This window comes from Sitophilus oryzae, unplaced genomic scaffold, assembly GCF_002938485.1.
Source record: "Sitophilus oryzae breed Bouriz unplaced genomic scaffold, Soryzae_2.0 scaffold_552_pilon_pilon, whole genome shotgun sequence".
Classification (NCBI taxonomy): domain Eukaryota; kingdom Metazoa; phylum Arthropoda; class Insecta; order Coleoptera; family Curculionidae; genus Sitophilus; species Sitophilus oryzae.
Window position 1 is genome coordinate 935,468 of NW_022147143.1, and position 14,071 is coordinate 949,538.

A 14,071-nucleotide genomic window follows, 5' to 3' on the forward strand; every position below is an offset into this window, starting at 1 on the left:
ATTGAATTCGTCTGGCAATTAACACATATTTTTTAATATCATCTAATAAACACGCTGTAAAAATTTTAGAATGCCTAAAGTATGTTTTCTAGGTATAATAATTAATCATATTTGGAATGGTCGGGTTACACTTTAAACCCGAAAAAAAAGTCTGGCATACTTATTTCTAGGTTAAATAGATGCTAAAATTTAAGAATAAACAAATTTCAGTTGCCTAAAGAATGTGTTTTGGATTTATTTTTTGCAAATGTTATGGGTTGCACAGTAGGAAATACCCCCAACCCCCAGCCAGACTTAGTATTCTGGGTTCACCACTTAATAAACTATACATTTTTAGTTATTCTAGCTTGCCTAAAATAGGTTCTCTAAATATGTCGTCAGCTCTTAGGCTATATTGTTATTCGGAATTTTTGTGTTTTTGAATTTAATAGAGTGATAAAAACGGTTTCTCTATTCTCATAAAAAGAATGGACTCTGCCATACTGAAAAATGGTCTTACAGAAGTGGCGCCATCTATTGAATAGGGCCTGTTTTAAATGGATCGAAGCGCGGGCTTTTTAAATGAGCGTATTTATTGAATTTTACTCTAAAATAATTAAATTTGATTATTAAATCTTATTTTTTACACAAATTCAATAGTACTAATAACAAGTATCGTTGTGATGTGTAAAAAAAAGATTTAACAGTATAATTTATACAATTATTAAATAAAATTAAAGCCAAACATGTGAAATATTATTTATTATTTAAAGTTTTTATTTATAAGTCAAATATTTAAACATCGTTTATTATAATAAAACAAGACCAACGTAATGCACCCTAAGTTTTGGAAATGGAGTAAATATAAATAGGTACTTAAATGATGGCAAAAATAAAAGACTTACATTATATAGGGCCACAAACAAAAGGAATTGTGTAATTAAAACACATATAACAAATTATAGTTTGAAAAACGTTTTGACAATCATTTGATAATATTATGACAACCATATGACAACGACAATATTTTTTGAGAATTTGACAATAGTATGACAATGGCTGTTGGAAACTATGGAAACTATAAAAAAAAATTCTGATTTAACGCCATCTGGCAATAACTAGTAGCAACTTCTTAACCTAAAAATTAATTGCACTACCACCTAGCGCCTGAGGCTGGAACTATTTTATTTGAAATTTCCGTGGAAACGGTGGAACCGCTTTTGCTATTTCCTTTGAATAAGAAGACTAAGGAAGGAGCATATCAAAAATCTTAGGTCCACCGCGATGGGCCTCAAATATGGCCGACTTAAATTGCGGTTTATCAGTGTCGTTCTAATTTTATTTAAAAAATGTAAAACTATGATGTAGGGTAGACGTGGGGTAGACTCAATAATTTGTTGTTTTATTTTACGTTGTGAATAAATGTTGGTAGGTATTAAAATTGTTATAAAAATATATAATTCTAATAAAAATAGATAAGTTATATAAGTATTTATTACCACAAACATCCGATACGCTACCGAAGCAGGTAAGTCAAATTAACGTATCTAAATTCTTTGACATCTAATCTTTGACAAGTAATAAATAAAAGCTAAAATGCAAGAAAAATATATAATTTAGTTAATTTAAGTGAATTTCATAAATGATCGGTTTACTACATGTATGTATATTACATAGTCACTTACTAGCGAAAAGTTGTTCCATTATTTCACTCAATATTTGCCGAGATCTACCGCACGCTACAGAACCAACTATTTTAGAGTCTTTTTCGATAAATCGCGATAGTGTCACTGTTAATTTAAGTGCTGCCACAATTTCCATCTAGATTTACTACCTTTATACAACTATCAGTAGTAGAATAAATAATAAATAACATAAAATAAGCTCCGTAAAACTGACAAATCCACAAAATTTCAAATCAAATTCAAATGTGTCAAATGAATCGTCAAACAGAACTGTCAAGGATCCCCACCCTAGAGAGTTTTTATGGTGGCTTTTCCGCCCACCATGCATGAATACATGGATAGCATTATGCTCCTTCCTTAGTCTTCTTATTCAAAGGCTATTTCACTTTCCCGCCCCTGTTATAACATTCTAAATAGAATGACATATATTATGTCAGTTTTTGACATATTCAATTAAAAAAAAATTGTATTTTAAATTTCAATCTAGAGCAGCGTTTCTTAACGTTTTTCAGTTCGCGGACCCCTCAAGACCAAATCAAGCACAATTTCAAGGACCCCCCTAATTTAAAAAAAAACAGAAATTTTAGTACCAGTTATTTTAGTAAAAAATTAAAAATACTTTTTTATAAAAATTAAAAATACTGTATTAATGTGAAGGTTGGTGCTGCTTTCGTTCAACTAAATTAGTAATATTCGGGTTAATGTTTTTACTTAGTCGTAATCTTAAATCGGATTCTAATTGTAATCTATTTCTGTATGTTTTTTTGATGTATATGTTACAGTGAAAGTTGGAAATTCAGTGATTGTTAACATTCACTAGGAAATGCTAACAATTACGCATTGGACCAGGGAATGTGGTATTTTAAAGAGATTTGTCGACTTTTCCTAGTAATTTCTAACATTCACTAGTGAAAGTAAGATTTACTAAAGGTTGCCAATAAAAAGTTATTCTATTGTACAGGGTGGGTCAAATTCGACGCTTTTAAATGGAAACACCCTTTTCTATAATAGAAAGACTTAAACGTGAATAATATCAAAAAGCACTAACATAAAATAAAAATTCACAAGATACAAACCACAGATATTAAAATTCACAAAACATTTAGTCAAAATCTGTGCGACAAGAACTCGTCAAAAGAGTAAAATGCGTTTTTTAACAAGAATCTCCCTCAGTTTTCATCCAAAAATATGTAAGGTAGGGTGAAAACCGCACAACAATATCTGTTACCGTTAATGGCCCAGTTCCTGGTCCATTTTTCAAAAAATGTGCATTTTTTAACAAATCAGATGTAATTTTTTTACTATGTCAAAACTTTGTATTTCTATGAAAACATTTCCAGATGCTCAGCACCTTTTACGTGCAATTTAATGGTTTCAAAGTATACAGGGGTGTTTTTAAAATTAATAATTTAAGAGTTATTAACAGAAAAATTGAGTTCAATTTGGGACACCCGCCTATGTTTTTAATTAACTGAAAAAAAATTTAAAATTTACCTTTTCAAAAAACATAGCACATTTGATATTTTGTTTAGTAATCCCCTTCGAAATACAGATTTTTAAAAGTTCGCTACGATGTATTTAACTAGTAGTGTTGCAGAATATCTATGTTACGCAACAGATTCTACATAGTTCTACATGTATAAAATTAGGTAGAAAGGAATTTCTACTTTAAAAGTCTGTAGGAAAATCAAATATTTTGATGTGCTAGTTTATTACTACATAATAGAGGGCAATAAATTTAAAAGAAAACAGTTTTCTACAAACGAAAATTAAAAAAACATTTTTGTGAGTGTTACGAATGTGTAATTCATCATATTAATTCACAATACAGGTCACCTTCAAATTTGCTACATCATGTTAAACGTATTAAAATAGATTCAGAGCTATTTTTTTTCAGTTTGCCATGTTAGTTGGAATTAAATCTTATTTACAAATTACACCTTGAAAAGCGTTTGATTTATAATTGAATCCTGAATTTCATTGTAATTCGGCGACATATAATAAGTATTGTTCTACTAGACATGTTTACCAACTTCCTGAAATTCGATTTGTGTTTATACCAAGTTCATATTGTATAATCGGGAAAAACGTCGCGTTCAGATAAGAGTGAAATTAATATCACTGGTCATTTTATATGTAAATTTATATGGCAGGCTGTGCGCCAGACGACGATTCCAGCCAACGACGCCGTTTTTCAGAAGCATATCAAGACAGTGATAGCCATAATATAGTACTAAATTTTAAAAATAAAACAGAGAAACATGAAAGGAAACAAACAAAACGAAAATGAATTGTTGATTATTCGTCGGGCTGTTTTTCGATATATTGAATTCTGAATCACGATAAACATTTTAGAAATTTCTTTTTTTATTACGATACATGGCGTTCGATTGGGCTTAAACTTGTATACTATATCTTCAGTGACATTGCGAAAAAGCATGGTACCATGGAGCATATGTTGAGTGAAACCTTCTATAGTTCTTAGATTGACAGTAGTTCGTATTAGTGGTACATAGCGGCAATAGGGCTTAAACTTGGTATACTCACATCATATTCAAAGTGACATTGTAATATGATGGTACTATGGTGTTTTATCATCAGTGGTACCATAGTATGAAGCCATATATGTACATGGCGTGTGATTGGGTTTATATTTGGGATACTACGTATCTTCGGTGATTTTGTAATATTATGGTACCAAGCAGCATAATAAGAAGTACCATAATATAGTTACCATGTATACGATACCCATTTCCTGACGTCGCAGTGGACTTAAACTTGTTATACTACGTATCTTTTTTTATTGTGGAGTATGATGGTACTATGATGCTTTTTATAAAGTGGTACCTTAATATAGTACCATATTTCAATATCACCATCTTCCTGGCGTGCGTCGAATTAACTGAAATCCGGGCTTGATCCGGGTAATTGGATGTAGTTGGCAATATCTACCGGCGGTTCTCAAATGTTGATATATTTTTGCGTATTTTGAGTGACATAACATTATTATGGTACCAATTTAGCATATCAACTGGCAAAGACCATAATATGTTTATATATTACATTACATGGCGTACCACCCTTTAAACTTGGGATACTACTCATTTCGGTGACATTGTAATATGATGGGAACTATGATACCATATAAAGTGAAAGCTTTAATATAGTACCATATTACGATACCATTTCACTACCCTTCGATTGGGCTCAAAACTTGCGTATACTACGAATATCTTCAGGTTACACTGCACACGATATATGATTGACTGGAATAACGCATATAAAGCCGGTATCTTAGTATAGTACCATATTACGATACCATTTCATGAGATTCGGATGTTCTTAAATTTGGTTTACTCAGATTTTTGGTGACATTGCAATATTATGGGCGCCCCAGTGTATATCCCAGTGGTCCCATAATATAGTACACTATTATGATATCATTTCCTGGAGTTGATTGGGCCCCAAATTTGGTATGAACTTCTTTATAAAGATTTATTTTATTTAATAATTTAATTTATTTTATGAATTTTAATTTATTGTTAGAACAAATGACAGCAACTTTTATGAATAACTAATATAATATTAATTGTCCACCTGTCTCACTTTTAAAATCTACCTGTAGGTCTATCTTTATATAAATAATTATGGCAAATAACGACAGAAATTTGTTATTATAGTATTTCTTAGTAAGAGAATATTTTAGCAAGTGCATTTTATTAAATTATTTCCATTATTATTAAACTTATATTTCATTACTAACGTTCCAGCATTAATAAATATCACTATCAATCGCCCTGTATACTATTAATTTTAAAAGTAATGAAAGGTATTTTCTTAGTTACAACATTATAATGTATAGTGTTTATAAAAAATAAAATATATGTTTTGTAATAATATACATAAAACTGATTTTAATAGCCAAAGGAACTAATTAATATGAAGTGTATCTGACAACAAACGGTACATTGTGAGACAGAAAATAAATACATACAAGCATTATAACAATAAGAAAGAACATTTTAATGAACAGTAGCCATCGTTGTCCACTGCTGAACGTAGGCCTCCTCCATATTTCTCCATGTCTCGATTTTGGGCCGTCATCATCCAATTTCCAGCAATTCAAGTCTTTTGAATCTGGCAACTGTGCATATTTAGCCGAGTTATAAGGCCTCTCGACGAGCCGTCGATCCAAAACCGAAAATTCTAAAAATCTTCTAATTATATTCTTGATTATGATATTGTCGCCATCTAGTATTGCCCATCTGCAATTTTAGCTCTTTCATTTCTAGTATTTTTCTGTTGCGTGCTAGATATTCATTGCTAGTCGGGCTCCGGATAAATATTGATGTATAACGCTTAATGGAACTGACAAACATAGTTTTGACACAAGACGATCACCGCCTCTGAACGCTGAAGTTATCAGAAACACATTATGCAAATATTTCAGGAATAATTGAATAGCTCACCAAGATCCCAAACACCGTTGGCCGTCAGAGGCCGCCTGACTTGATGCCTATGGATCTAATCTTATGGATATATTTGCAGAAGAATAAAGGTTCCTTCTTCTTACGTATAATCTAGAAGAAGAATTAGAAACACTTGTTAGTTTAGCCGGTACATTACAGTTATGGAGCGGAAACTCTCACATTAACGAAAAAAGTCAGCAGAAAATTTAAGAGTAGCCCAGAGAGCCATGGAGAGTGGTATCTTTAACTCCCAACTGAGTTGAAATGAATATACGAAATGTTAAACTGTACTGATTTCTGTCCATAACAGAGACGGTATGATACTATGAACACCTGTCCCGGACAAAAATCTTATGTCAGAAAATTTTGCTATTTTATTTTATAACATTAGATACAACATTTTAAATGTGTTGATGCTGGTTAAATATCATTTTAAATTGTTACATAATTCTGCATCTCTAATAGCAAATACTTATTTTCTTTTTAATTGATCGACAGCTAGAAACTATGAACCATTCCAGACACAAACGGTACATTGTGAGAGTAGGAAATTAAGACGAAATTTACCTGATTAACTAAGATGTAGTTTTCTTGAAAAACTGTCTTTTCCATTCATTAACTAAAATGAAAAACTACGTTAATAAACTATGTATTGATATTATGAATAATAGACAACTTTGTATGAGGTGTAATAGAGATAATATGATGTAAATACATATTGTGAGCCAAGCATCAACTTATTATAACCTCATCTCAAACCTTTGATATTTGAAAGTTACATACATAGGTTACATAAACATGTACTGATTTCTTACATAAAATACATTAACTACATGTAATGTAGTTTATCCCGGTTACAAAAGGTACATGTAGTTTTCCGAACCCTGATTACAGCCGGTGTCGCCCTAAAGCCTACTTATTTAAATGAACAGTGCTTTCCATAACTCGAAGAGGAATCAATAAAATGAAAAAGTATACGATATTTTTGGAAAGGTATTTTAAATTCTTTTTCAATAAATAGACAACTATGAAAATATACAGGGTATCCCATATAAAAATCAAATTTTCTGTTGATAATTCTTAAATTATTAATTTTAAAAAAAATATATACTTAAACCATACAAAATTTTAATGTAAAAGTTGCTTTGGAAATGTTTTTCAATAAAATGAAAAAATTTTCCATAATAAAAAAGTTACAGTGATTTGTTCGAAAATGCATATTTTTTGAATATGAACCCGTAACACAAACGGTACATTGTGAGACAGGAAATTGTAGAGAGAAACAAGCCCTATAACATAAGATACAACATTTTAATGAACAGTGCTTTCCATAAAATCAATAAAATGAAAAATATACGAAATAATGTACATGTACTGATTTCTTTCGAACAGGAAATTGTAGAGAGGAAACAAGCCCTATAACATAGGATACAACAGATAATGAATAGTGGTTTCCACCATCAATTTTTTGACAAAAATTGAGCTCCAGATACCGATACTGATTTCTTTTGTCTATCTCCTATATGAAAGGGTGTTTCCATTTAAAAGCGTCGTATTTGACCCACCCTGTACAAGATGAGTGTGGTGAGGAAGAATGTTGTTGGAAGTTAGAACAAATAAAACTTTTAAGAATATTGGATCACCTCAATATTCAAGCTGATCCACATATCTCAAAATTACAATTTACTTCTGTAGTACTATCTTTATTAAAAATTATAGAAAATAACGACATAACCTTCTTGAAGTGTACAACTTAGACTAAGAGAATAGACGTAGCAAGTCATTTATAAATCTACTACAACCATGTTCCGCTTAACCTGCTTAGAATGGAATCACGCAGGTTAAAAAATGAATGAAAAGCCTTAACTGGGTATATGAAACTATGAACCCTATAACATAGTATACAACATTTTAATGAACAGTGCTTTCCATAAAATCAATAAAATGAAAAATTTACGAAATAATATACATGTACTGATTTCTTTCGAAAATCGACAACTATGAAACTATGAACCCTTCCCGGACACAAACGGTACATTGTGAAACAGGAAATTGTAGAGAGAAACAAGCCCTATAACATAGGATACAACATTTTAATGAACAGTGCTTTCCATAAGATCAATAAAATGAAAAATATACGAAATAATATACATGTACTGATTTCTTTCGAAAATCGACAACTATGAAACTATGAACCCTTCCCGGACACAAACGGTACATTGTGAGATAGGAAATTGTAGAGAGAAACAAGCCCTATAACATAGGATACAACATTTTAATGAACAGTGCTTTCCATAAAATCAATAAAATGAAAAATATACGAAATAATGTACATGTACTGATTTCTTTCGAAAATAGACAACTATGATACTATGAACCCTTCCCGGACACAAACGGTATATTGTGAGACAGGAAATTGTAGAGAGAAACAGGCCCTATAACATAGGTATTTCGAGTCAAATTGTCGTTATATTTATTGTCGTGACATTCTAGATTGAAATAAAAATGTTGACATGTGATATGTCATTCTATTCAGAATATCTGTAGGATAGAATATATATGTAGTCATTTCCGGTGAAACAGGAAACGACCGAAACTAATTGAATACGTCAATCAATCCTGATTTATGTCCTATACTAACATACCAAATCTCGTTTTTTATCTGAAAAAATAAAAATGTCGTATGGGAGAGCCACTTTTGAAAAACGCCCACTATAGTAAATAATTACCTAATAATTTTTGGCAAATTTCTGAATTATTACTTGAATAATACCTTTTTCTTTTCGATTTTAGTCTTCTATGGCCAAATTAAACTATTCAGAAACTCGTATGGCCGACTTGCAAGAACACATCAGAACCTTGAACGTAGAAGTGAGAAATTTGAGGGACTCTGTTGAAAATTTCGAAGCTAGCAAACCATATACCAGCTGCAAATATAGAGATCCTGAACCGAATTTCAATAGGTCTCGAGTAAAGGGGGTTGTGTGTAAATTAATTAATTTGAAGGACAATAGGTATGCTACAGCATTAGAGACAGCAGCTGGCGGTAAGGTAAGCATTTCCAGTTTTTGTTTTCTGATCCTGCTGTAATATGCCATTTTTGTTATTAAAAAAATATGTACAGGGTGAACCATTTTGGTTGTTTCTATAGGGTATCTAGGAAACCGTGAGAAATATTCAAATTTTGATATTGCGGTCTCGGGTTCTTTTTTTGAAAAAAATACAATGGCGCAAACGGATCGTGGCTATCTTGATCGGTTTCGAAGCTACAGGGGGATTCTCAGATTTTGTACTTTTTGAAGATGTTCGATAGTTTGTTTATTTCAGCAACCACGGAAAAATGAATTATACATTCTAAAGGCACTTTTCTGGGTAGAATGCAGTGGCGTAGTCAGACTTTTTTCAAAAAAAAAAATATTTTTTGAGATATTAACTATACTTATGTTTCTTTAACCCCTGTATATTTTTAAATTTTCTTATTCAGCTTGGCATGGGCTTCTCAAAAATTAACACTTTATATTTATTTTCACTATTAACCTCAACATTTCAAATTTTTCTTAAAATATCCACTTAGTAGATAGTAGGCCGCGCCGAGTAACAAAGTAAGTGGTTGTTATGGTGATCGAAACATACCTTTGATGAATGCGGGACACTTCATTTCAACAGATTGAAGTGTGTGTATTTTAAATAATAAAAAAATAGTCAATTTGAAAATTTTGAGAAATATAATATGTTAGAATGTTATATTGAGTCTAACAAATATAAGCAAATGGCAGCTGATTTATATTTTGAGCGGTATCCAGAGCGCGAGCAACCAAACCCAGCCATTTTTAAAAGGTTAGAAGATAGTTTAATCAATTTTGGATCTTTTCAAAAACCGCCGCGTCCGAAAAATGATCAGAAAGAAGATGAAGAAAATCAATATATTAATGTCCTCGGAGCCGAATACATGAATTAGCAATTAAATGAAATCGAACAATACGAAGCAAATAAAAAATAAATGTGACAGAAACAAAAGAACATATTTTAATATAAACTCAAGAGGTTACGTCAATCGGCTTCTCAGTTAATATAAAAAAAATAAAAACACAAAGACTACATTAAATGTTCAGACTGATGCGCTGCCCATTATTATCTAGACAGAGTTGGTACCGTCTCCGCACGCCGCGCCGCACAGTGCTTCGTCCCATGGACAAAAATCAAAAAATAAGTTAAAATTTACTAATATCTGAATATATAATTTTATACTTATAGCAATGTTCAACCATCCTGTATATTATTTTTCATATACAGCGTTTTTGTTAGCAAATATTTTCACTAAAAATAAATTTTGCGATCATTATCTCATCAGTGAAAAGAATAACAATTATAGTAGTTCTGTATATTGTGGAGTTAAGCAGATGCAATGTACTTAATTGAAAGCCACTATGGATATTGTTAAACAAGGTCTGTACTTTAAATTTATTTCTAAACAAGTTCGTGATTGTTTAGTTTTTATTTATTTTTTAAGATGATTCTTAAATGGGTATAAAAATTTTACGTTTTCAAACTTCAAAAAGGCATTTAAAAAAACATATCAAAACATACCGTATTTATTAAATATTTTTGTTGCCATATTCATACACCTTTAATTTTTGTATAGTTCACCTGCGTCTGCTTGCGACGAACTTTATTTTATAATACTTTTCAGATGGAGTAAAATTGATAAGCAATGCCGATCTGGTTAATACTTGGCTTGATCATAAGGACAAGAACTCAAAATTATTTGTATTTCAAAAAATATGTTCTTATTAGATATTGATGAACCTTCCAGCCAAATGAGACACCACTTGTGCCTGAAAAGTCCACTATGTTGGAGCGAAACGTCGCATAAAAAAAAGTGTCCATCTTTCAATTTATTATAAAATCTCATACCCAAGAAAAGGAAAAAATAATATATGGATATGGTCTATTAAAGAGGTAACTATTAACATCGAACCTCTCATACCGACAAAATGAACAGTAACAACGCGAAAAAGTAACATATTAGAAAATGATGTACAGAAATATCTTACATGTGAGGATACTTCATCTACCTGTGATTTGGATACTATAAATTTGGAAGATTCTGTCAGCAGTGATTCTTCTGAATCAGAGTTGTTACGATCTATGCATTTTGTTGTCCTAAAGTAAATTTATAGTATCTTAAGTTTTTTTTTAATTAAATATAACAATGTTTATTTTTCATTAAAGAAAAACATTTTTATCTTATATTAGGCTTATATTGTAGGAATCACGTTCTAATGTTATTTCAATTCTTTTTTATCACCGGGATTTATTTAATACTTACACCGTTTTCATACTATAACTTATTATTTGCTTAGATGGAACACAGCTCCAACATTATTATTATTTATAAGATTTTTTTTTCATAAACGTGGGACTAAGAACGTCATCATTTAGTACAATGAGAGTACTCATCATTTGTGTCAAATAAACCTAGTTTGAATAAATTGCTTACAATAAAAGTGAAGTTTTGGATTTTTGTCCTCTAGAGCCATATGTTCGAAGCACTGTGCGCCGGCGCCGCCACTAATAGCATTTCAATAGTTCTACTTGATGTTGTTGGATCTAGTGTTACGGCTCCGAGGACATTAATATATTGATTTTATTGATTATCTTTTTGATAATTTTTCGGACGCGGTTTTTGAAAAGATCCAAAATTGATTAAACTATCTTCTAACCTTTTAAAAATGGCTGGGTTTGGTTGCTCGCGCTCTGGATACCGCTCAAAATATAAATCAGCTGCCATTTGCTTATGGTTGTTAGACCTTTATTTTTACCACTACATATTAAAATTTTGTCTTGTCTTGAAATTCAAGACAAGAAATTTTTAAAGTCTTGTCTTGAATTTCTTGCAAGAGCCTTGGTCTTGCAAGACTTTTTCAAGACTCTGGTGCAACACTATTCACTACTGCGCATCATATCTGTATTCAACATCTGTTCACTATACTGCGCATCACAAATTCGCCTTGTATTTCTGGAACTAAGGAGGCTAGTAGCATATTTAGTTTCATAAATGTAGCATATTTAGTTTCATAAATGTGTAGCATATTTAGTTTGTGACGACTTTTCTTCGTTACCCAAATAGAATGAAAAAAGAATCCGTTGCTCAGGGTTAGAGGAAAGCTGGGTTCGTAGGTAAGGCTTCTGACTCACAGTGACTTTCTAATGTTGTTAAAAAATAAAAAAATGATAATATGTAGGTTGCAGAGATTTTAATATTGATGTTAAGAATTCAAATAGGTATGGTCAAAGACAGTGAAAAGGGCGCCACTTACTTTGTTTATGAGAGTGGTAAAGTAAGAAACCAAAAGAAAAATACGATATCACAACATAGCTAAAATAAAGTAATCAACAGCATTAAGGGTCTATTATGTTTATCAGGAATAAAAGTCAGAAATAACCATCCTACATTAAACATTTATTGAAAACGAACACAAGTATCATCAATTAGTCACAGTGATCCCAATATAACCGCAAGTTATTTTAAATAGATTTAAATTTAGTAACTGTATTCTTTGAACTAAGTAAGCTACTTAATAAAAACAGGTGAAATTTATGTATGTCCCAATACGATGATGTTTCGAAACATGTCGTGTACAAAAGCCTTTAAAATGAATACGTGTTAATAATTTTCATATAAAATATCATAGCTAAGTAAGAGTGTACTGTACGAATCAAATTATAACTTATAACGTTAAATAAAAAATAATTTTGACTACAATATGTGGGATAAATAGTGATAATTTACCAGGTTATTAAATCTGTTGTCTCAAAAATTGTAAAATAAAAGCGTACCTTGTGTATTAAACTTAAGAGAGACTTATCTGTATATAGTTTCTTATGATGTAAACAGGTAGGTACGTATTCTCCAGACTAACAGAAGTGGATGCAGATGACTATGGCAGGAGAAGTCTTCGATATCAGCCAAAAGAACGATTGTAATGTCAGGAACACTGTCTTAAGGTCTGCATAGGTCCATACAAAATGAAAGTTGGTGAAACATACAATAATTACTGCATTATTACTGCATACCATGTGGTAATTACTGAGTACCATGTGGTAGTTACTGAGTACCATGTGGTAGTTACTGAGTACCATGTGGTAGTTACTGAGTACCATGTGGTAGTTACTGAGTACCATGTGGTAGTTACTCTATAAATAAAAAATAGTTCTCAGGACAGATACTCAATAAAAAAACAACTTACGGTCTGAAAATCAGCTTTGCATAAATATATTCAAACCATATGCCGATCCAAACCAGTAATTAAATACTCAAATAAACGAAATAAAAAACGGAAATAACTGAAACAGAATTTAGTTAGATAGGGCTACATAAAATGGCGGATAAACTTACGGTGATCATTCCAAGAAGAAACCAAACAAATACGATCTATACTCTGGATTGCATACTTTACAAGGTTTTCAAATTTCCAAATCGGATACCCATGCAATGGAAATCGAAAAGTGGATTCAGAGTGCTTTTCACTGGAAAATTTGTCGGACGCCGAAACACGCGTCTTCTTCAGATCCAAATTCCCAGAAAAAAAGACCTTCTTCTCAGTTTCAGAACCGAACTGTCATAAATGAAGTTTGACATCTAGCGAATAGATGCGCTAATAAAAATTAAATATCGGGACAAGTGAAATACAATTAAGGAAGTTTGGCATATAGCGAATAGATGGCGCTAATAAACAAGACAAGTGAACTGTAATAAATGAAGTTTGATATCTTTGGCATCTAGCAAATAGATGGCGCCAATACTAAGAAATTTAAATAAAAATAGAATTTTAAATTCAATTTTATTAAAGGAAATAAAAAATGCTACAAGTTTCATAAAAAAGTAGCAAAATAATGTGAAAATGGCATCATAAACGAGAATGTGATGCGCAGTAG

General features: G+C 31.3%; 1 protein-coding gene across 1 annotated transcript in view; it reads left to right on the top strand.

The window, feature by feature from the left end:
* LOC115887107 (structural maintenance of chromosomes protein 2) overlaps positions 1–14,071 on the top strand; it is a 45,693-nt gene that overhangs the window by 6,026 nt on the left and 25,596 nt on the right. Inside the window, exon 8 of the mRNA XM_030906431.1 lies at positions 8,927–9,184. Coding sequence (XP_030762291.1) covers positions 8,927–9,184 — 258 coding nt within the window. The remainder of the gene's footprint in view (positions 1–8,926; positions 9,185–14,071) is intronic.